The 21315-nt window shown below is 48.4% G+C and overlaps 11 protein-coding genes and 1 non-coding gene; 6 read left to right on the top strand and 6 right to left on the bottom strand.

Moving 5' to 3' along the window:
- The first annotated feature begins 95 nt into the window (after window positions 1-95).
- CNAG_04237 (hypothetical protein) lies at window positions 96-921 on the top strand. XM_012196293.1 has 6 exons: window positions 96-174; window positions 269-350; window positions 420-485; window positions 548-652; window positions 730-738; window positions 804-921. Exons 2-6 carry the CDS (start codon window positions 312-314, stop codon window positions 870-872), a joined length of 288 nt encoding a protein of 95 aa, XP_012051683.1. The 5' UTR covers window positions 96-174; window positions 269-311; the 3' UTR covers window positions 873-921.
- A 229-nt stretch (window positions 922-1150) lies between these two features.
- On the top strand, window positions 1151-2225 carry CNAG_04236 (pyridoxal phosphate phosphatase phospho2; the record flags this gene model as incomplete). XM_012196292.1 has 4 exons in its annotated part: window positions 1151-1305; window positions 1395-1473; window positions 1554-1661; window positions 1725-2225. 4 exons carry the CDS (start codon window positions 1151-1153, stop codon window positions 2127-2129), a joined length of 747 nt encoding a protein of 248 aa, XP_012051682.1. The 3' UTR covers window positions 2130-2225.
- Window positions 2169-3009, bottom strand: CNAG_04235 (hypothetical protein). XM_012196291.1 has 4 exons: window positions 2832-3009; window positions 2626-2735; window positions 2491-2552; window positions 2169-2420 (listed from the first exon to the last, which is right to left on the bottom strand). The coding sequence occupies exons 1-4, from the start codon at window positions 2963-2965 to the stop codon at window positions 2274-2276; spliced, it is 453 nt and encodes a 150-aa protein (XP_012051681.1). The 5' UTR covers window positions 2966-3009; the 3' UTR covers window positions 2169-2273.
- A 116-nt stretch (window positions 3010-3125) lies between these two features.
- Window positions 3126-4297, top strand: CNAG_04234 (hypothetical protein). XM_012196290.1 has 5 exons: window positions 3126-3529; window positions 3600-3679; window positions 3748-3823; window positions 3896-4010; window positions 4072-4297. Exons 1-5 carry the CDS (start codon window positions 3168-3170, stop codon window positions 4150-4152), a joined length of 714 nt encoding a protein of 237 aa, XP_012051680.1. The 5' UTR covers window positions 3126-3167; the 3' UTR covers window positions 4153-4297.
- On the bottom strand, window positions 4104-6967 carry CNAG_04233 (hypothetical protein). XM_012196062.1 has 3 exons: window positions 5800-6967; window positions 5700-5750; window positions 4104-5644 (listed from the first exon to the last, which is right to left on the bottom strand). The coding sequence occupies exons 1-3, from the start codon at window positions 6277-6279 to the stop codon at window positions 4460-4462; spliced, it is 1716 nt and encodes a 571-aa protein (XP_012051452.1). The 5' UTR covers window positions 6280-6967; the 3' UTR covers window positions 4104-4459.
- On the top strand, window positions 6464-10267 carry CNAG_04232 (hypothetical protein; the record flags this gene model as incomplete). XM_012196060.1 has 7 exons in its annotated part: window positions 6464-6466; window positions 6515-6594; window positions 6651-6914; window positions 6969-7404; window positions 7532-8525; window positions 8580-9507; window positions 9569-10267. The coding sequence occupies 4 exons, from the start codon at window positions 6464-6466 to the stop codon at window positions 7057-7059; spliced, it is 438 nt and encodes a 145-aa protein (XP_012051450.1). The 3' UTR covers window positions 7060-7404; window positions 7532-8525; window positions 8580-9507; window positions 9569-10267.
- CNAG_04231 (hypothetical protein) lies at window positions 6977-10257 on the bottom strand. XM_012196061.1 has 10 exons: window positions 9911-10257; window positions 9680-9858; window positions 9553-9623; window positions 9147-9496; window positions 8986-9086; window positions 8806-8936; window positions 8570-8727; window positions 7792-8502; window positions 7445-7710; window positions 6977-7381 (listed from the first exon to the last, which is right to left on the bottom strand). Exons 1-10 carry the CDS (start codon window positions 10215-10217, stop codon window positions 7133-7135), a joined length of 2523 nt encoding a protein of 840 aa, XP_012051451.1. The 5' UTR covers window positions 10218-10257; the 3' UTR covers window positions 6977-7132.
- Window positions 10268-10509: 242 nt separating the features above from the next.
- Window positions 10510-13104, top strand: CNAG_04230 (hydroxyethylthiazole kinase). XM_012196289.1 has 12 exons: window positions 10510-10616; window positions 10678-10701; window positions 10767-10826; window positions 10882-10923; window positions 10976-11027; window positions 11083-11349; window positions 11413-11714; window positions 11768-11901; window positions 11956-12077; window positions 12141-12299; window positions 12392-12626; window positions 12717-13104. The coding sequence occupies exons 1-12, from the start codon at window positions 10548-10550 to the stop codon at window positions 12862-12864; spliced, it is 1614 nt and encodes a 537-aa protein (XP_012051679.1). The 5' UTR covers window positions 10510-10547; the 3' UTR covers window positions 12865-13104.
- Window positions 10610-14264, bottom strand: CNAG_04229 (phytanoyl-CoA dioxygenase family protein). XM_012196288.1 has 7 exons: window positions 14012-14264; window positions 13889-13957; window positions 13589-13838; window positions 13436-13536; window positions 13203-13380; window positions 10870-13145; window positions 10610-10818 (listed from the first exon to the last, which is right to left on the bottom strand). The coding sequence occupies exons 1-6, from the start codon at window positions 14159-14161 to the stop codon at window positions 12994-12996; spliced, it is 900 nt and encodes a 299-aa protein (XP_012051678.1). The 5' UTR covers window positions 14162-14264; the 3' UTR covers window positions 10610-10818; window positions 10870-12993.
- A 108-nt stretch (window positions 14265-14372) lies between these two features.
- On the bottom strand, window positions 14373-16399 carry CNAG_04228 (2,4-dienoyl-CoA reductase). XM_012196059.1 has 10 exons: window positions 16035-16399; window positions 15692-15859; window positions 15615-15645; window positions 15472-15560; window positions 15200-15426; window positions 15041-15141; window positions 14848-14987; window positions 14687-14786; window positions 14601-14633; window positions 14373-14545 (listed from the first exon to the last, which is right to left on the bottom strand). Exons 1-10 carry the CDS (start codon window positions 16053-16055, stop codon window positions 14460-14462), a joined length of 996 nt encoding a protein of 331 aa, XP_012051449.1. The 5' UTR covers window positions 16056-16399; the 3' UTR covers window positions 14373-14459.
- A 720-nt stretch (window positions 16400-17119) lies between these two features.
- The window catches only part of CNAG_04227 (hypothetical protein), a 6247-nt gene continuing 2051 nt past the window's right edge, over window positions 17120-21315 (top strand). Inside the window, exons 1-10 of the mRNA XM_012196287.1 lie at window positions 17120-17248; window positions 17311-17402; window positions 17458-17517; window positions 17570-17675; window positions 17727-17890; window positions 17940-18002; window positions 18051-19046; window positions 19103-19647; window positions 19712-20820; window positions 20878-21315. The exon at window positions 20878-21315 is cut by the window's right edge and continues 901 nt beyond it. Coding sequence (XP_012051677.1) covers window positions 17179-17248; window positions 17311-17402; window positions 17458-17517; window positions 17570-17675; window positions 17727-17890; window positions 17940-18002; window positions 18051-19046; window positions 19103-19647; window positions 19712-20820; window positions 20878-21315 — 3643 coding nt within the window. The 5' untranslated portion in view covers window positions 17120-17178. The remainder of the gene's footprint in view (window positions 17249-17310; window positions 17403-17457; window positions 17518-17569; window positions 17676-17726; window positions 17891-17939; window positions 18003-18050; window positions 19047-19102; window positions 19648-19711; window positions 20821-20877) is intronic.
- CNAG_12833 lies at window positions 17744-20365 on the bottom strand. Its single transcript, XR_001046112.1, has one exon. It is a non-coding gene; the product is annotated as a hypothetical RNA (non-coding RNA).

Below are 21315 nucleotides of genomic sequence, written 5' to 3'. Positions count from 1 at the left end.
TCTGGTTAAGGCACGTGGCCTCCACTTTGTCGCATGTGTCGCTTGTCGTGGGCGGCATTGACGGCCGCATTCCTGCGTGCGACGGATGCGATGGGGTTTTCCTCTTTCAACTATTTTCGATTCGAACAATAAGTACGCACAATAACCCCAGCCCACTTATTCACAGCCCTAAAGGTAAGTCTTCAGATCCAGCCATTTGAGACATTCCTTTGTTACAACAATATATATAATGGCACACCCCGCTGACGGACCTTTCTGCATTCCCCAGTTCATTCATCACCCTTTAGCCGAACAAATACCTAAATTCCAACATGGTCTACACTATTGTTGTTCACCTCCAGTCCCTCCCAGTACGTCACCCTCTACGTATCTCTTGGTTCGCCTTTGCGCCTCGCTGACATTCATGCTTCCTATAACAGGAGCACGTCGAGGAGATCAAGGCCAAGTTGAAGGAGGCTGCCGAGGTTTACAGGAAGGACAAGGAGGTATGCTTTTCTTCTCCATTATGATATACCGAGGAATACATGATTGACTCTTTTGGCTGTAGACTATTGACTGGCACGTGATGCAGGATCCCAAAGACGAGACCAAGTTCTGTATCGTCGAGAGATACGAACAAGAGTCTTCGCAGCAGTATCACTTGAGTAACCCCGTAGGTCAAAGGCATCTTTGTATATCAAAACATATATTCCTATGCGAATGGCTGATTTACGCGGTCTATCATTTTAGTACTGGAAGGTAAGCATACATTCGTTGGAAAGAAGCTATGCAAGGGTGACAGCTTATCGTTCTGCCATAAACAGACGTTTGACCCTTACGTCGTCCCCCGTCTTGCTAAGCCCATGGACCTTACCCGATGGGAGGAGTTTTAATGGACTACATAGACATCTATTAGATTTTGGAATGTAATCATAAAGGAGTCTGATGAATAGAACTAATCAGGTAAGTGCTTCGACTAGTTTAGTTGTGGGGGTCTCAGCCAGTCTCGGGGTGCTTCGTTCCTGAATTTACAAGTGACCCGAGACGTAATTTTCACGACCTTGTTTTTTTTTTTCTGTCGCCTCGACTCACCATACATCTCCTCCCTTTCGTTCCAAATCAAACGGCCCCTACTCAACCAATACCATTCGCAAACGCGTTCGCAAACAGAATGTCCAAGCAACTCATCGTCTTTGACTTTGATTGGTCCTTCGTTGACCAAGATACGGACCGATGGGTATTTGAAGTGCTCTCTACCGAGTTGAGGAGATTGTTGCAAAGCCGAAAGTCTGCTGGAACTGGTATGCAATGCACTCCCGATGTCGTGTGAGTCTCATCCAGAGTTCTCGGAGGATAGGAGGAAAAGGAGGAGACTGACGATTCTGAACTTTTTTTTTCTTTTTAATCATTTCCAGTAACGACACTATGAAGGACTTGTACGAGAAGGGTTTCAAGAAGGAGGATGTGCTCGAGGCTCTCCGTATCTTGCCTGTCGTAAGTTATCTAGTTTCGCTTTAGACGACAAAATGTTAAAAACATCCGTGTGGTAAAGCTAATTGCGCTGTGTTTAAAAGCACCCTGCCATGAAACGAGCAGTCACTTCTCTTAAGCAACGTTCTGCGGAGACCACGTTCTTGTGTCTTTCCAACTCTAACGAGGTCTACATTGGTACTATTCTCGAGGTGCGTCCTCTGCGTTTTGTTCCTCCACTTGCAATATCAGAGTTAACACATGAAGGAAAATAGAAACACGGCCTTACTGATCTCTTTTCCGAAATCATCACCAACCCCGCACACTGGTCTGAAGAAGCCCCCGACCATCTCATCATCGGTCGACGACTCCCTGCTTCTGAGCCTCCTCACGGCTGCTCAGTCGGCTGTCTCGCCAACATGTGCAAAGGCGATGAACTCGACAGGTACCTCGCTGCCAACGGCGGTAAAGACGCCTTCAAGAAGATTGTCTATGTCGGTGATGGTGGGAATGATTTCTGCCCGCTCTTGAGGATGAGAAAGGGGGATTTGGCTTTGGTTAGGAAGGGTCTCGAACTGGATGAGAGGGTGAAGAAGGAGGGAGAGCAGTGTGGCTTGAAGGTGGACGTCAAGTTCTGGGAGCAGGCGTGGCAGATTGACGAGTACTTCCAAGAATTGTAAAATCAAGTTTAGGACAATTAAGGGGTTTTTTAAATTTCTTGTTGGGGTTATCAGGGGTATAGCATAGACATAGCATGCAGTCATTTGAGATCAGCGTATATGTGGCTCTACGGCATACATGTCATAACAGGTGACGAAGAGACTTTATATTTGGTAACCCTTGCCATCCCGTGTCTTGTCGTGCAACGCGCTCCAGATTCCTCTAGCCGACTCTGCCCCGGGCGCAGCTTCCAATGTCAAATTCTTCAAATGTTTGATCTTTGCTCCAGATGAATTTAAAAGGAGGTCGACCTAATGAGGGAGAATAAGCATAAGTTCTTTATGCGAATGACTGCATATAAAATCCCTGAGATAGACTTACCTTGTTGGCAACCTCGTTCGCTTCCAATTTGTTCACACAGATAACCTTGTCTCGACCGTTCACTATTTCACATTCAGTCAGCAAATACACTCTCAACAAAAACGCTCCGCCGAATGTAATGATAAAAATACCCACCGTAATGTCCCCTGAGCACGGCAGCCTTTCCTCTTTTCAGTCTTCTAACGACAATCTCAACGTCTGGGTTTTCCCGCGCCATATCTAATAGTGGTTTTCTGATATATGATCTATTCATTTGAGTTAGCGCATATTATTCCCCATGGCCAAAACCTGCATTCTCATCGCTTGGTAGGTTCAAGCATGGAGGAGGAGAGAGAACGTACCGAATACCATGCTGGGAGGGCGCTTCTGCGTCGTAGTCGAATATGAGTTTTCTGAGCGGGGTGAGAAAGTGTTTGTATCCCTGTACGGGCTGTGTCTTTGGAAATGATGAGAAGGGTGGGACGAGTCTGGGCATTCTTGCGTCGTGTCGAGGTTTCCGGCTGTCTTTTTGAATCAGATGTTAAGAGAGAGAGAGGTTTAGAGAAATCTCGGTATGCGCAAAATGAGAGGCGCAAGTAATTTCTCCATTTCCACGAGCCGCAACGAACTCACTCTTCGCTTTCCACTCAAGACATCGCCAACGTACATCTATCTGTACAACAACAGTATTCACAAAGATGGCTATCCCACATACGATCCAAGAACAGCACCCGGCAGACCCCCTCTTACTCCTCCCCCTCCCGGAAAAACTCCCCCCATCACCACTTCCGGCTTTACCATCCCTCATTTCCGCATTCGACCATTACATCGACCCTTCCAAAGCTTCCTCATCCTCTTCCGAAAATGAATCAATTGCTCTACCCGTGTTAACCTCATCCATGCGGCAAATCACAAGGAATGCGCAGGCTTTACTGAATGCCGCAAGACTAGGCGCTGCAGAAGCGAGGGAAGAGTTGGATGGGGTGGATGTGAGGTTGAGAGAGGTGGAGTACGAGCGGAATAGGGTAAGGGAGGAGACACAGCGGTGTATGGATTATGAGTCAGTTGGAAATTTTATGCTTTGGATTGGGAGGAGAGAGAAGGCTGATCGGATGGTGTTCTTTTTCTAGATCGTCACATGAGCCAATAGATTTGCCTGATGTAGAAACATTCCTTGCGAGTGTAGACCAAAGTGTTTTGGATACGTTGCGTAAGTTCACCTTTTCTCTTTCCTCCGTTATATGTATTCTTTCGTGGCTCATAGTATTTCTTTTGTAGCACCGAAAAATGACGAGGGTTACGAACACGCTCTCACCATCTTGCGATTAGAACATGAGCTCGAAGAGATCCTCAAGTACGCCTCGATCATGGATCATATCTTCCTTCAATGTTGACCCCTTTCTAACTTTTATTTTTTATTTTGCAGGAGGGAAGCTCAGGTAGCACAACTGACCAAAGATCGGGATGCGTATATTCGAGCAAAGAAGGAAATCAAGATCAAGACCGATGCGGTGGACGTTCATTTGGCCGGGTTTGCCAGAGTATGTTCATCTCTTACACTCATTGTGTTATTCAAACGGCTGACTATGCTTCACAAACCAGACCGCCAATGCTGTAGGCTCAAAGGTCAAAGACGTTGCAGATGTCCATGCTCCTTCTGTTTCCGGTCCTTCTACATCATGATTATTCGGAGCCCAAAATCCCTGTAGCATTTACAGCAAGGAAAAAAATAATATACCCCGCATTTTTTGTATACCCGCCCCTATTCAGAAAGTAGTCCGACTCTCGATCATGTACAGACAGACATGCATGTTGTGCGATAAGAGCGTTTAAACCCAGAAATGGCCAATCTACTTTTATAAATGATTTTCTACAAATAATGAAGAAACTGGGAAGTCTTTTTTTATCAACAAGATGAAACAGAGCAAGCTAGAAATACACCCAAAAAGTTAACGCTATATGAAAAAAAGGAAAGGACCTTTCCTTTTTTTCAGTCATTCTTCTGACTCTTTTTCCCCTTGACAGCAGATTTTCTGGCTCCGAACCCATTCCCCACCCTTTCTCCCAGACTCCCCATCCCCATCCCTGAACCTACCCCTTCCCTCACCCTCGTGACAAGCTCCATCTCTTCCCTCTGTTCGCGACCGCCCTTGCTCGTGGACGTGCTCGGGTCGATACCCGAACCTCTTCTCGTAACTGACGTCGCGCTTTTCGGAGTCGCTGTCCTATGTGATCCAATCGATTCCAATGACCTCCTTGGTTTACCTTGTGGTAAACGTCCAGAACCAGCGCCAGCGCCAGCACCAGCACTTGACGGGCCTGAGATAGGGGACATGTTAGCAGGCGGCGGAGGGACGGTGAAGAATGATGAAAGTCTGTTTGCGAGACTGTTGTTATTCCCAGTTTGGATTGGAGCAGGTTGAGGGGGTCGCAGGCGCACGACAGTGGTAGGTTTACTACTGCGAGTACGTGATGGTTTAGCAGGCGGTAAGGAGAAGTTGGAAGATGGGGGCCGAAGTGGTTCGGGGAGGGTAGACAGGTTAGGTACGATGGACGGTCCGTTCCCGTCGGATCGATCGGCGTTGAGCGTGAAGGATGCTCGACGTAGAGCGTTTGAGAGATCATCGCCATTATCATCACTATCATCCGGGTGCGTGTTCTCGCCTGAGGGTGGAGGACGGTCTTGTTCGGTTGAAGCGCGGGATGAAGGTTCAGAAGGTCTGGCGCGGGGGAAGAAACGGAGTTGAGAAGAGGGTATACGGACGACGTCGAGTACCCGAGGTATCGGTTCTGGGTTGGGACTAATAGGAGGATTGAGTGTGGAGTCGTTGGGGTGTGGTATTGGTGGTGGGATAGTCGGCGGAGTAGGACGGTCGTAGGCGATATTGGTAGATGACAGAAACGAGTGAGGACTGTCTCCATTGATACTCTGAGAAAACCATAAGCCATCCCTTTGTTCATCATCACCGGCTGTAAGAAGTTCGTCCGTCTCTTTGCCCTTGCCCTTGCCTCTAGCATTCTTTGGCATGAGGGTGACCTGTCCTTCGCCGGGTCCTCTGACCAATGCTTCGCTCGCCTTGTTCCACCTGCAAGCGTCTAGTGGGACGTAGAGATGTGTTCGGATGTGGATCGGGTCAGAGGCCCAGAGTTTGTTTACCTTGCGAAGGGTCGCCAGCTGTACAAGGAAGAGATTGTCAGCAAGTACAAAGGGACACTTGGAGCCGTCTTACATCAATGCCGTAGAGAAGAGCTATACCAGCGAGCGACTCGTGTGGCTTGACCTGTGGTATATTAGATACGATACCAGAGGAAGAGGACAAGATGACTTACAGTATGTATCAATACCTCGACTTCACCGCTACTTTCATCCACACTGCTCATCCTCAACACATCCAAGCTCCCTCTGGTGCTCCCCCACTCGCTCCCGCTTTTACTACTCTCCGCAACTTGCCGCTCTGTCGCAGACGTTGCTCGCTGCAATGCTGGGCGGGTATCGGCTAAACGTTGTGGGTGATATGGTGGTGAGGATGTGTAAGACAACGGGTGCTCGTTAGACGGTGTCGAGGATAGAGTTCGTGAGGGACGACGACGGCTCGGCCCCGGGACGGTAACGTTGTCGCTGAGCAACGATGGAGTTGACCTGCCTGCTGCTGCTCCCAAGCTGGACATTGACCCGGGTGTATGGCGCCGCCTAACGAAAGAATTGGTGCGAGCGAGTTCTGTCGAGTCTGTGGACGGAGCATGGTCGTTGGAGGAACCCCAGATGGCCACGTCGGAAAGGTGTGTCGGGAAGGGGGACGGAGCATGCATGGCTGCGGCTGTGGCTGCTGCTGCTGCTATTTGTGTGCCATGGGCGCTGTTCCGGTATGTGCTGCGGGTTGGATGTGGCCGTGGAAAGAGATCACACAAAAGTCAAAGTCAAAAGCCAAGTCGCATCTCTGCCGCCATCCACATCTCCGTCGTCCGTCACGATTCCTCGCTGTCACTTAACACCATGGCGAGTGTCCTCCACGGAAACCACATCGCACGCTGACATTCCCCACAGCCGCCCAAGGAGACCAGCATCCACCACATCACGTTCCACTTCTACCGCTCAGCCGTCCTCCTCTCTCTCCCTAACACCACGTTCGTACCCCCTTCACTCTGCTCGACGGTCTGGAGCTGACCATTGCTGCACATAGAACATTCACATCTCTCAAAACCTCTCTTCTCCCCGCTCTCCAGCCTCTCGCACAGACGCTCTCCATATCCCTGCCAGCATCACCGGACGATATCCAGTTCTGGGAATTTGCCAGCTCGAACTCTGCCGGCGAAGAAGGCGATGCGGCCGCTGCCGGTGCCGCTGGGGAAGAAAAAACATTGAGATGTATAGAGAATGACCCTGGAATTGCGGGAAGGGATATCAAGCAGCTTGGGTGGCCGAGGTGGAAGACGATCTTGGTTAGGTGGGTGGAGCTGCCTTTTATTATTGCCGTTGATGCTAACCAAGCAATGTATAGCTTCAGAGGGGAAGATGGCTCGTTCAAGGAGCCGATATATACCATTCCTGATCCGGACGATGATTACGGAGGTTCAGAAGCCGAAGCTTGAGTATAGAAAAGTGCTATGCCTAATGCTATTATATGTGAATGCCGATTACAGTCATGCTCATCTAAACTACAAATCAAATCACATCCCCGTCCCAGTGCTGCCCCCCATACTCTATACCATCTTCCTCCTCTGGTTCCTCCCCCTCCTCTTCTTCATCCTCATCCGCATCAAGATCCAACACCTCGACCTCTCTGTCGTCTTCGCTCTCTACTAATATACAACCTAATCGTCGGCCTTTTCGTCCATTCAGAGCAATGGAGACAGCCTGAGGATGCGGAGTGGCCAGCGGTCTGCATCGAGAGATAGGAATAGCGGGAAGTTCCTACCACACGTATCATCAATCATGTGAGGATATAGAATTTGTACGGAGAAATTCTGTGCTTACTGTTACTTCCCTCTGCCCCATCTCCACCAACATTGAAACGTCCCACATGCCGATATCCTCGGGCACGACGCTCATATCCTCTAGTAGATCTGCATACCTCACTGTCACCAGATACCTTTGCCCGGATTTAGTTTCTTCCAGTAACAGCACCAACTCTTCGTCGTCAAAGAACTGTGTCGCGAGGCATATCGCAGATTCTTCATCAGAATGGAGTTGAAAAGCAGTAATACGTGCAGGTTCTTCTGGGTGATCATAAATGAGCCACACTATATTTTATCTATCAGCATCACATCTTTTTTTTTTCTTTCCTTTTTTCAAAGGCAACAACAATATATCGCTAGACCTACTTTGCTCATTGCCATTCGAGTTTGCCCACAATAACGCCATCCACGTCCCACCATCCCCTACAACTCTTACATCCTTCATCCCTGCCCACTCTTTCACACCCCGGTCGGGACGTCCCGCATCCCGACCCTCTTTGCCCGCTGCATTCTTTACCAACTCTTCGCATTTCTCCACTACCGTATTCGCCCATACCCACGGTTCTTCCTCTAGGACCCTCGCAACTGTTTTCTCGCCTTCCTCCCCATCCGCCTCTTGCTGGTGTGCAAGGTCGTCTTTGGGCACCGCGACGGTATCAGCGGACGAAGATAACGACAAGTCGGCAACACCGAATCCATCGCGGAACAGAGAGTCGTCCTCAGCGGCTGTCAAGGACATTGACATGGATTGACTTGCAGACTGCTGATCAGCTTGGGATGGCATGGCTTCAGATCCATATCCAGATCCCGATCCTGGTGGTTTCTTTAAGCATGTCAACGTCTCTTGCAAGACCTCTGATAACAACCTTTTCTCCGGCTTTACACCTAGTCTCGAGATAAACTCTTCCGGTAAAAGATCTTGAGGTGGTCTTTCCCTTTCTAGCAAATCCGGGAAATGGCGGCGGAAGCGAGGTTTGACGAATCCATTCTCCATAAATGCCCAAACGTATTTGAGGTCGTGGACTGCATAGGGGTAATCGTCTGTCGAACGATCTTGGATGGTGGTACGCGACGCCTCTATTGATTTATTTTTCCTCCTGGTCAGTAGTATGACAGAGAGGTTAATGGAGGAAAATGGACTGACCATATTTCAGCCACTTTATGAATTCTGAAGCAGCCATCAATTCATGTTTCGCATGAACCCGCATTCCTTCTACGAGCTTCCCCAAACCGGACACAAGATCCATACATCTTTGGATGGCGGACAAGCTTCCCAAGTTTAGGTTTTCGATATACCTGCGTCTGTTGATTGGGATACATGTCAGTCAATGATTTTATTTTAGTTTATTTTATTTTGATTGGGAGGACCTGGAAGCTTACGTTAAAGACCATCCTTTAATTTCCTCTAATAATAATAATATCCTCTCGAGAGCCGGCGTTATACTCTCCGATATTAACTTCTGGATCGTGCGGTATGAACTATCCATCGTAGAGTCCCATTTGGCGATCGTCTATATGACGAGTCAGAACTATACAAGGAAACTGGTGACAAATACACACCCTAGGAGTCATACGGCTGCCCAACCATTCGTTCACCGCAATCCCTGTTCGTCCTGTCATGAGGAATCTGAAAAGATCCGCATACACATCGGGAATCGATGCTAAGTCTTGTATCAGCCATGGACGCCTTTTCATATCATCCTCTCATATCCATTGCTCACTTCCTTGTTGCTTGGCGCATGTTTCCAGATCTTCCCGATGTATCATTGTCTGCTTGTCCCCTTCTCGAAATGCCGCTTCTGCACTTTCCAACCCTCGAAGAACGATATCGAGTAGCCACGTTATCCTATCTGAAACTTGCGCAAGCGAAAGAAGCTCCACAGAAGGCATGGAAGGGAGTTGAAAAGTACCTGTTAGAAGCGAGATCGATGATGCATCTCTCGCCTGGATGTGCAGGACGGTGGGAGGTGTGGGAGGGTTTGCAGGTAAGAGGGCCGGGAAAGAGATAAGTCTGGGGTGGAGGGTGGGCTTGGGGGAGACTTGTTCTTTTGGTCGCATGAAGGGTAAAACACTGAGAGCGCGGTGAGCTCTTTCCCTTGCACAAAGGTGATAAAAGGCAAAACTTACTTGATGGGCTTTGGAGGTTCGACCGGGGTGACCCGAGGTAGAGAATCGATAATCATTGGGGCGGATCCATTCTAGCAACACATTAAGTTTTTTACGAAATTGCGGAATAAAGAAAAAAGTGCCCCACCATAGGCTTTTCCCAGCGTAAGCCGCTATCTCGATATTCCATATCCAGCCACTGTCCATCTTGCAGATCTGGCACATCCAGTTCCAAGGGCACAGACCGTGCTACTTCCCCACTGTGTACTGATAGCGTCTCTGTTGTATTTTTGCTAGAGTTCATCACCAGTAACGAAAGGTGCAACCCTGCGGATCGCTCAGCATCCATATAATGGGAATTTGGATCGGTGAAACCCACCATCCTCCATCCAGGCCATTCCTCCGACTCTTCCACCAACGTCAACCTCCCACACCTTATCACCTCCTGTTCGCCAAAGCGAGACCTTTGTCTTTCCTTCATCTTTTAGGTTCCCGCCAAGTCCCCTCATGCGCATCATGTGTAGCTGCATGGGTGTCGGAGCAGGTGCTGCCGTCGGTGCAGGATAAGGAGAGAGGAGGACGATGAGGTCCATTGCTGGGTTACATGCTTTTGGATGAAGATAGTGTTGCGAGGGAAGCGGGAAGGTGGACAGATGGGTGAACGACTGTGATTGTGGGAAAATCATGATTATTATAAGGTGTTTGGATAAATATATTTTTCAGTTGTGTAATATCGAGAAATGGCACTGTCGTACTGGACTCAGTTGTAAACACAGACACGGGCGCGTAGGTCACGTGATGTTTTGGTTTGGGCTTTAAAGGATGTTCCTCAGGAATTTTCAAGCCAAAACACTGAGATGCGTTGACATCTGGGATTTGAAATTCGGCGCCCCGGCAGGCACTGGTGGAGGCGTGATCGGACGGAGATGAGATGGGGAGACTTTTGGGAGACCGCACATCCGATCCATTCTCTATACACTGTGTCTCATCCATCTCCTACATTCACATCCGGCAACATGCCCAAACCCACTCTCGACTACTCCCTCTACCTTGTCACCGGGAGGGAGCTTTTGCCTCCTGGAAAGGTAAGCCTCGGCAGATCCTCGCAATGTTTGCAAAATTGTTGACGTGTTACTCGATCCATAGGACTACTACGAAAGTCTTGAAGAAGTATGTCACTAACTCGGTTTTGTTGAGCCTTTAACTATCAGCTTAATCATCTAACTATTGTTAAGTCCCTTCAAGGCGGCGTTACTCTGGTACAGGTCCGTGAGAAGTACGCCGACACTGGAGAAGTAAGTCAGATTATTGATGTTTGAATGCCGCGTGGAAGCTCACTGTTTTGGAAAGTTTATTGAAATAGCTCGCCGCACAAAAACCATCTGTGATAAGGCAAGCTTAAATTTGACGCTCTCTGCATATACCATTAACAAAGTGCCTTCAGTACAACGTCCCAGTCCTTATCAACGACCGTATCGACGTCCATCTCGCTGTCGGTACGTCCTTCAAAAATGTGAAGCGTGGTCTATAGCTTATCACTTCCCCGCATAGGTACTGCGGGCATTCACGTTGGTCAAACCGACTGCCCTATCGGTTTGGCTCGTAGCCTTGTCGGACCCGATGCCATTATTGGTTTGTCTGTCGGCAACGTCAACGAAGCCAAACGTGCCATCCAGCAAGGTGCAGACTATGTCGGCATCGGTGCTGTGTGGCCTACCAACAGCAAGGATGTGACCAAGAAGAAGATGCTGGGCCCCGATGGAGTGGGCGAGATTCTTGATTTGCTCCATGGAACTGGCGTACAGAGCGTCGCTATCGGTAAGCCAACTTGTGCATATAGCAGAATACGGGCGAACATGGACTAATGCGTCATATGGCAAGGCGGCATTCACCTTCCCAACGTCGCTCAGCTCCTCCATGCTTCCATTGCACCCCAATCACGCAATACTCTTGCTGGCATTGCCATCATCTCCGACATCGTCGCCTCTCCCACTCCTCGCGAGGCTGCCAAGAACCTACGAGAGGTTGTTCAATCTTTTAAGCGCGCAAGGAGTCAGCTCGCCAATCTTGAAGCTGTATACGGCGCCAACCTGTTCAGCAGCCCAAGGAGCGTAGATGGTTTTATTAAGGAGGCTGTCCACTTGATTGATGTGATTAAGAGGGAGACTCCATTGGTCAACCAAGCAAGTACACGCCGTAGGACCGTATACACTACTTCAACTGACACACGTGAAAGATGACTAACAACGTCGTCATTAACGATTCTGCCAATGTTACCTTGGCCATTGGTGCCTCTCCTATCATGGCGACCCATCCTCGTGACGTCCATGATCTCAGTCCCGCCATCGGAGCTCTCTTGATCAATTTTGGGTATGATATATATCAGTGATTCATTTAAGAGCTGATGCTAATGGTTGAGTTTAGCACCATCACAGACAAAGCAGGCATGCTTGTGGCTGGCCGACAGGCCAACATTAACAGGAAACCCATCATTTTTGACCCTGTGGCCATCGGCGCAACTCCATACCGGCAAGAAACGTCTGTCGGTAAGTTCCCCTCTGGCTATTGCCATACTCTGTGAAGAGAGAAAATCCTAACACTCTCAAAAGAGCTTCTTGCTCACTGGCAGCCGACAATTATCAAGGGTAACGCTGGTGAAATCGGATTCATGGCGAAATCGACAGAAGTCGCCAGTCGAGGTGTTGATTCCGTTGGTTCTGGGTTCTCTGATCCAGGTGCTGTCGTCAAAGCACTCGCTCGAAAGCAGGGTACGTTTATCATAATCCCGTAGTATTCTCTCGTATGAAGCATTTATCGCTAACTCCTTCCTTCCCTTCAATCTTTCATTGCGAATTTGCAGCCGCAATTATCGTCCTGACAGGCGAACATGACTATATCTCAGATGGTTCAACCACTCTCAAAATCTCCAATGGTCACCACTACCTAGAACGTATCACTGGTTCTGGGTGCCAGCTTGGATCGGTTATTGCATCATTTGCAGCTACCGCAAGACTGGAGCATCTGGCAAAACATGGTGAATGGGAGAATGCGTCGCAGCTCGTTCAAGGTGACATGTTGGCTGCGGCTGTGACCGGGTAAGTCGTCTTTTCTCCCAACGAGTCCAAGACTCGGACCCATTCAGGTTGGGACGATTAAAGATTGAAAGCTGATTTCGCGCGAATCAGTGTGTTGGTGTATACCATTGCCGCGGAGGTGGCGGCCGCTCGTGAGGATGTAAAAGGGCCTGGGACGTTCAGAGCCGCCTTGATTGATGAATTGTACAACCTCAACCCCGAGGTTTTGCGACAGCGAGCCAAGATTGAGATCTTGTAGATTGTGTTACAACCCTCAACGAAATTGATGAATGGATGGTTCTCGTTAACCGTACATGTACTGTGTACATGCTATACTTTTACACTTTATTTATATCTTGCTATTATTTGTTGCGCTCCATTTGTCAGTCTAAAATAAAGCAGGGAAAGGCATTTCCTTGGTTGGCTGCAACCAATTTCGCTCGTCATATTTGACACCATTTCCTCCCTCAATCATATGGAATGTATAAATCAGCCTCGATTTATCCGAAGGATTAGGAGGAGATTTGTGCATCACACTACCTGCACACATCACATTAGCTCGAAGAGCAGGATGGATGTTTAGAGTCAACGACGCACCATGGATCAAAACCAAGGTCCCAGGAGGACAAGCCGCTTCTTTCCAGCCTTCCATCTCATCCCAATTCTCCGTATTTGGTTCCACCCCAAGGACGTTGACAAAAGTCGTACCGCCATTGGGCGCACGGACAAATCGAGTTGAAGTTCGTGATAATCGATGAGAGCCTGGTAAAAAGGACTGCCCGACCCTAAATTAGCTGAGACATCAATTACGATTATGGAATCGAACGTACAAGACAGCCGTTTTGAGGTGTGCATTCTTCCAGAGCTATCCATACTCCTATTGCGCTAGGGGGATCGGTATACAAGAAAGTAGAGTCATTATGACAAGGAACTGTCCGCCTAGTCAGCAAAGATATCTCACCAAACCCTTCGCAAAGACTCACCAACACCGCCTATCCTCGGCTGCTTGCAAATAATCATACTCTGCAACACCCTCGGACTCTCTTGCTCTCCCAATTCTTTTGCTAGGCCCGACACCTTTGGCGTTTCTAGTGTGTATTTGCGAAAGACTGGGTTGAGGACAGCGAGTGCATGGCCGATCTTGTTGATTGATTGAGCTGGAGGTACGAGTAGTTTGGCAGGTGTAACGGCGGTAGCTGGGGTAACAGAACTTGGTTCAAGAAAGTAACGGATCTACAACATGCTATGGTGAGTATTGGAACCGTATCAAAAAGGTTGCTCACCTTGTCCCCAGAGTTTAAAAAGTATTCATCTCCGACATGTGCATCATCCGCCGAGGTCTTAAACGTCGTCTACAATAGAGTTAGCAGTCTGAAGCTCAATAAATACGACTCGAAAGTACATACCATAGGGTGCCCCTCAATATCAAACTCGTCACAAAGTCTCTTGGCCTCATTGAGCATGTCCTTGGTTTCCTCGTCAGTGAAGAACGAGGGCAAAACGAGGTAACCATCCTCTTTCCATCGCTGCTTCTGCTCTTCTGTTAAATAGAGCATTTGTATGTACTGATCTGAGCGGTCTTCCTGAACGATTACCGGAGTGACTGAGATGCAGATTAGTTGGTGATATCGGATTGTGGCGGAGATTGGAGAACAGAAAAGATGATAAGAAGAGCGAGGTCACTCAGGTTTCGATTGCGACCGGCGAAATGCGAAAGCATGCTCGGTGGAGGTTGACCACCGTCACTGCTTCTTGCGAATTGGAGGTGATAAATGATCTCGACATTCCCATTGCATGCAAGTTTCTGATAGAAGATAGCTAAAATAGATACGGAATCCCCCATACAAGATATTTCTAAAGTTTGCTACGAACGTATGGCACACTGGCGCTCAAGCCGCCGTCAACAGGCAGCGCTTGACCATTGACGTATGAGGACTCGTCTGTGTATGATCTGTTAACACCTTTTAAATCAAAATGGTCACTGAATGGAATCACCTGATACCAAGAACAGCGCAGCTTGGGCCACCTCTACTCCCTTGGTAAATGATTCAACGCTCGAAGACGCAATTCAGTCAACTCACCGTGTCCAATACCTTGACGAAGAGTGGGATTAAGCTGGCCAATCTTCGAGTCATTACCACTTGCTCTAGCAAAATCAAACATGGGTTTGGTCATATTAGTCTATCCGTTTGGATCAGCGTTCGTCCTTTCATGGGCAAAGCTTGTCACTTAAGGAACTTACTTCAATCAGACCGGGGCAAACAGCGTTGACCCTGATGTTCAATCCAGTAAGAGCATATGCTGCAGTTTGGGCCATAGAAATCACAGCAGCTTTAGAGGCAGAGTAGGGAATAGGGCCAGCGTTGGCTTTAAGGCCGGCAACTGCAGGCACTTGTGAGTGCTGGATCTCATCATGGGTTGAAAAGTAGACACACTCGAAGCGGTGAGCACCAAAGAGCCCCCAGGAACGAACTTCCCCTTCTTAGGGCACAGTTTAGCCATTGCGGTTGAGGCATACTTGATAGCGACGAACACTCTGACCAACCAATCAATAATTGGCTCCGTGTTTTTGCCTCGGACTTAGCAACGCTTACCCTAAAGCGTTGATTCTCATGATCTCGTTGAACTCAGCCTCTTCCACATCTTTAAGAGGTTGACTGAAACTCATGATATTCCCGCTCTTCCCCTTGATAGGCTTTGCGATCTGAGAGATACCAGCATTGGCAAAGAAAAAATCAAGATGACCCTCTTCCTCCAGGGTTCTATCGACCAGGGACGATATTGTTTTCTGGTCTGCAGCATCCCCCTTTACAAAGGTGACCTATCCCCGTTGTCAGGTTCTTCTATGAGATGCGAGTTGGCTTACTTTGGTCCCTGGATAGTGCTCCTTCAGATATGAAACCAGCTCCGAAAGACCTTTGTCGTTATAATCAAGCAGATAAAGGTGTTCAACACCTTCATAATCTGTTGTTCAGCATACTCCCAAGATCTGCACGAAGGATGACATGCCTTCTCTGGCAAAAAGTTTAGAAGCAGCTGTCTACACAGGCATCAACGCAAATCTTGCTTCCTGTCAAAGCACCTACCCCGATTCCGGTCTCAGGTCCCACCCCAGTAATGATACCGACTTTCCCCCTCAGCCTTTCCGATGTCCTTTGGGGTTCTTCAGCACGAGCTCGAACGCCATCAAGAACTTGTCCCCTCAACTTATACACCTCATCTGTACGCTCCTCCATCGATATAGCCCTGTATTTCTGAGATATTGTAGTAGCAGATGCGAAAAAGTGGTTTGTGGAGAAGATGGGGATAATGTGTGAAGGTGAAGGCACATTAGTCAGTACTCTAACAAAGACGATATTCCACTCGTGCCGTAACACAAGCAACGATATGTCGGGTTTCAAATGAGGGAGTTATGGGACCAATACTTACAGATGAAGCGGTCCCTGTCATAGTTATATACTGTAGTTGTCGATGGATTCAACAATGTGCTGATGAAAAAAGGGGCGGCTATCTGGTCTTCTATTTCGCAGTGAAGAGGGAGAAAGCAGTGGACAGATAGGCACTGGCTACAAATAGCTGTTACTGATACAGAGGAATTACGGGAATGTCTAAGTTGAGTACGTTGTTCGAGAGACAAAGCACATGATGGTGAATGCACATGCCGACCGACTGCGTGAGCATTTTCCTGAAATCAACACCTTCGGCCAACACACACTCCTTTATCCGGACTGTCCGCTCCCACGGTCACACCTCTTGATCTTCTCGCAACCCGTCGGCCATCACCGATGACCTGAGGATCGTTTTAAGTTGTATGTATGTAGCCTTCAAAGCTATATGGATAGATATGGATGCACAGTAAGAGGCAGTCAAAATGAACATTCCCAAAAAATTAGTATATACAGTAGGATTCCTCATAGGTTAATAGTAGAGAACCAGGCTTGAATTCCCCAACAAGGTTGGGCCACTGTACTGGTACAAGAACGAAACTAAGGGAAAAAAAAGGAAAAAAGCTTGGTCAGGATTTTATCAGGCATTCAAAGCAAAGTCAAATCAACTTGGAACACATAGGTCCTCTTGTTGTCGATGCTGGCTGTCTCCTCTCGGCGAACTAAGACGGCATTGAATGATGGGTTTAATGGACTGGTACCAACGCTTTTTTAGCTCTCCATCATGGTTACCTCACCCGGCACCGTCAGTCCTCGCAATCTCCGCTCTCTGCCCTCTACCACAGTTACTCAACACGGCAGCCTCGGTTGCTTGAGAATGGCTGGGACCAGGAGCTGCCTCTTGGCAGAGATGGTCCCGGGTCTCTTAAAGTACATCAACAACTTGCTATGCAGTTGTGAGAAGAGTTGGTCGTTGTTGCTTTCATCATGGCAACCGTGACAGTCAGGCACGCTGATACCCAATCCATGCAATATAATATGTTACGTAATACATAAAAAGACAAACAATCAGGCGCGATTGCTTTTGCTCCGTCAGACCGCCACTCTACTTTCTCTCTCTTTGTACTGCAACAAGTATATACTCTCTCATTTACAGGTTTAGGTAAAACTCAAAGACGCTGAGAACCATGTCTTTCATAGGAGCTGGTGAGCTCGAACACAAGATCACCCAGCTTCAGAGACAATTAAGCCATAAAGGTGAACGGTTGACCCTCATAACAGAACTCGACAACCGAAATGCTGACTTGTTTTGCTGGCAGATCATGAATTAAATTCCATCAAAAATGAGCAGATGAAGAAGCAGGAGGATCTGGAAGAGGCTAAAAGGGCGAAGCAAACTGCAGAATACAAGGTTCGCGTGTCCTCCTGGATGATTATTGAAGATGCATGCTGACCTTGAAAACAAGCTGCGCGATGAAGCAGACCGAGCATTGAAAGCAGAGAACGATTCACTGGCTAAAACAAATGTATGATATTTTATAGACGCTTCCTTCTATGGTTTTGACCAAGGAGCCATAGGAACTAGCCCAGCTTAAACTCAAATTATCCAATCTTGAGGCCAGCTTAACACAGACATCAGAGAAGTTGAAAAAAGAAGAGAAGGATAAAGCAATGATTCAGGATGGTAAGCACTACTAACTATATGGAATGCTCTGCCGTGCTAATTACTTACCAGCACTGGACGAAGCTTTGTCAAGAGGATCCGACGGGGCGGCTATGCAGATTAAGAGTCAACAAGCAAGAATCAAACAGTTGGAAGACAACTTGAGAAAGGCAGAAGATGAGAAGGACAAATTGAGGCATCACGCATCTTCGGGGGATTCATGGGGATCAGATGAGGTCCGTGGCTCCAGCGCTATAATAGAGCTACACTAACCAATGCCCTTAGTCTCTAAGCCATCGAGAGCGGAACAGACTGATGGCCTTGCAAAATGAAAATGCTGAGCTCAAAGTAAGTTGTATTCCGCAGGTCTGCTAGTTGTTCTGATAATCGCTGCAGACAAAGCTTGAGAGCCTCTCGCCGCAGAACGTTATAACTTCCGACTCATCCAACCCTGAATCTCCTCAGAAGCGTTCAAAGCCAAGGGCATCGGTCACTGCCGCAGACCTCCGCGATCTCGAAACTCAAGTGGATCACCTCAAAGTGCAACTGGCAAATACTAAGCGAGAATATGACAAGGCGGTAAATGAAAAGCTTGCGGCCGAGGTCTCTGCCCGGAAGACTGCCGAAAGGTTTGAGAATGAGATGTACGAGCTTAGCGGGGAGCTTGAGTATTACCGCCGTTCTGATGGAGGCGTAGACATGAAGCAGTTGAATGAGCTCAAGAAAACAGCTCTGGCTGCCAAAGCAGAGAAGGAGGACCTGAGCAAGAAGCTAGCCGAGAAGGAGCGGCAAGTCGAGCATCAAGTTTCAGAGATGGCTAGGTTGGAAGAAGAAGCCCAACTGGTACAAAAGCTGAAGGAAGAGCTTGAAGAAGAAAGACAAACTCGGCAACAGCTTGAAGCTGCCCCAAATAGCGAATCCTTTGTTGATGAGGCTTCTCTCGCCAAGATCAATGCCCTCGAGGTCGAGCTTGCAAAGTTCAAGGCCGCCTCTACCACCGGTGGCTCAAGGTCGGGAGACTCTGAACTTCGTCAGGCACGTCGAGATTTGCAAAAGGCGTTGCGAGACAAGGAATATCTTGGAAGCCTGGTCAAGGAGAATGATGAACTTTTGGCTGAGAAGGATGAGGAGCTCGCTAGGATGAGAGCGGCCGTTCCTTTGCCTGGTTGCCCCTCACTTGCCTCACAGGCTGCTGATCCTGGTCTTGTGGCGGCTCTTGAAGAAGAAAAGGCAGCATTAGTTGATGACCTCGGAAAGCAAGCTCAGGCGCATGAGGAGGAGATCGTGAGGATTGAAGGGCAGCTTTCCGAGAAAACCAAGGAATTGGAAGTTTTGAGAGAATCCGAGCAACTTCTCCGAGAGCAACACTTGCGAGGGCACACCGAAATTGAGGTGAATATTGAAAGTGTCCGGAAAACTATCAGTGGAAGCTGACTTTGTTTTGGCAGAGTATCAAAACCGAACACCAATCAGTAACACTCGATCTCCAAAAGGCCCATGATGATCTTTCTGTCAAAGAAGCCAATGCTCAACAAATCATCGAACAACTTGCTCAAGTTCAAGCGAGTCTGAATGAACACCAGGCTGCCGCCATTTCTGCTAAAGAGGAAGCTGCTTCCACTGCTGAACAACTTAGTGAATTTAGAGTTTCGCTTGAGAACAAAACTCGAGAGCTCGAGGAGGCTCTTCAACAGCGCCAGGATCTTGAAATCAGCCTTGCTAGCAGGTCCCACGACGATGCCGAATTTGACGAGCATGTGTTGTCCATCAAGGGATTACAGGATGAAATCAGCAGGGTGTCACAAGAACTTTCTGACCGCATGGCGGTGAATGCGCAGCTCGTTAGCCAACTTGCCGTGGCTGAAGAAACCCGAGAAGCCGCAGAGAAGACGGTGCAGGAGCTGGAGCAAAAAGTTTCAGATTCCCAACGGAAGGTTGAAATCTCAATGGAGGAACTGGAAGTTTACCGAGCTCAATCTAAGGACACGATTGAGTGAGTTTTCTACCGTCTCCCTGTGTGGATTAATTGGCATAATGCTTATAAACTGTTGCTCCAGATCTTTGAATACACAGCTGGAGACTCTCAACACCGAACTCACGTCGCTGGAACAACTCCTACAGGACAAAACCACAGAACTTGCAGAAGCCAACAGGTTGTCAGAACAAACAAGCTGTCGGCTTGCAGAGTCGGAGACTACCGTCATCACTCTTCGAAACCAGGTCGCAGAGTTGGAGTGTAAGCTAGAGGAATCTGCGGAAGCGAATATCAGGGAAGATGGTGAGGAACGAATCCAGCTCCGCATGGAAAAGGAGGCCTTGGGGGAAGCCCTGCAGCTGGCCAAGAAGGGGCACGAGTCAAAACTTGCTGCTATCGAAGCTGATTCCCAGAGAGCGTTGTCAAATGCCCAAATTCGCATTGATACTCTCCAAAACTCGATCCAGGATGCCCCACAACCCAATATCAAAGATGTCGACGACATTCACAAGTTTGAAGAGAAAATCGGGCGTCTCCGAATTGAGCGAGATGAGCTTCGACACAACATCTCTTTCGTGCAGAACGAAAGACACTTTGCGGTGCGAGCGGCGAACGCTGAGAAGGATATGGCCATTGAGGAAGTTGGGAAAGCTCGTGATGAGCTAAAGAGGAAGTCTGCGATATGTGATAGATTGCAAAAGGAAATTCAGGAATTCCGGGCGGCGTTAGCTGAAAAGGACGGCGAGATCGGTAGCGCGATCGCGGCAACTCAAGAGGCTGCAACTGAGAAAGTGAAGCTTGCCAAGCGGCTCGCTGATCTTGAGCATGAGCTATGTTCATCTTGTGAAGCTGCGTCAGCTCAGCAAGCTCGAGTCTTTGCGCTTGAATCTCAGCTACAAGCCCAAGAAGCTAATCTCAAACGGGTTGAAGCTCGAGCTGGATTACTTCAAACGGAGCTCACCAACGTGCTTCATCATATGGCACAGAGTAAGAAGCTCAGCGATAGGCCAGAGTCTAGGGCTTCCGTACCGGAAGAGGAGGATGGTGATTTGCCAAAAGACCTGGCGGAAGCTGTTTCATCCGAGAACCGAAGGCATTCTCACAGGCGTTCCACTTCTGGTATGTCCATTACCATGTTACAGAATCTGCAAACAGAGAGAAACCTGCAGGCCAAGATCGATAGGCGGGATGGTGCGTTTCCTATTCTCGTTCTGCGGCGCACGCTAATTCTCTTCTCTTCTCCTGTAGCCCGGATCACACTTCTCACCAATGACCTTAGCAAGGCCCAGGCTAACCTTACTCTCTTGCAATCCGCCCAGGAAGAGACCATGATGGAGAATACGGAGCTTGAAGAAGAACGCGAAAAACTACTCTCCGAACTCCACGAGATCAAGGCTCAAGGAGCAGACCCAGAGGCCTTGCAAGGCACTATCTTGGCTTTGATTTTGCATCACCGATATGTCAAGGACCTGGAATCGCAGTTGCGTCTCGCTCGAGAAACTCTCCGCAAATCTCGAGAAGCTGAGCGTCAATTATTTGCTTCAGAGACAGAAACAAAGGAAAAGAAAGTTGCGGATGATAAGCGCATCGCCGAGCTTGAATATGAGAAGACTGAAGTTGAAAACCAGCTTCATTCAACCAAGGCCAACCAGGAGCTTGTCCGGAAGGAGCTTGAAGATGCTCTTG

Source organism: Cryptococcus neoformans, chromosome 9 (assembly GCF_000149245.1).
Source record: "Cryptococcus neoformans var. grubii H99 chromosome 9, complete sequence".
Taxonomy (NCBI): Eukaryota; Fungi; Basidiomycota; class Tremellomycetes; order Tremellales; family Cryptococcaceae; genus Cryptococcus; species Cryptococcus neoformans.
The sequence above is the reverse complement of the archived record's forward strand: the minus strand, read 5'-3'. Positions and strand labels throughout refer to the sequence as shown.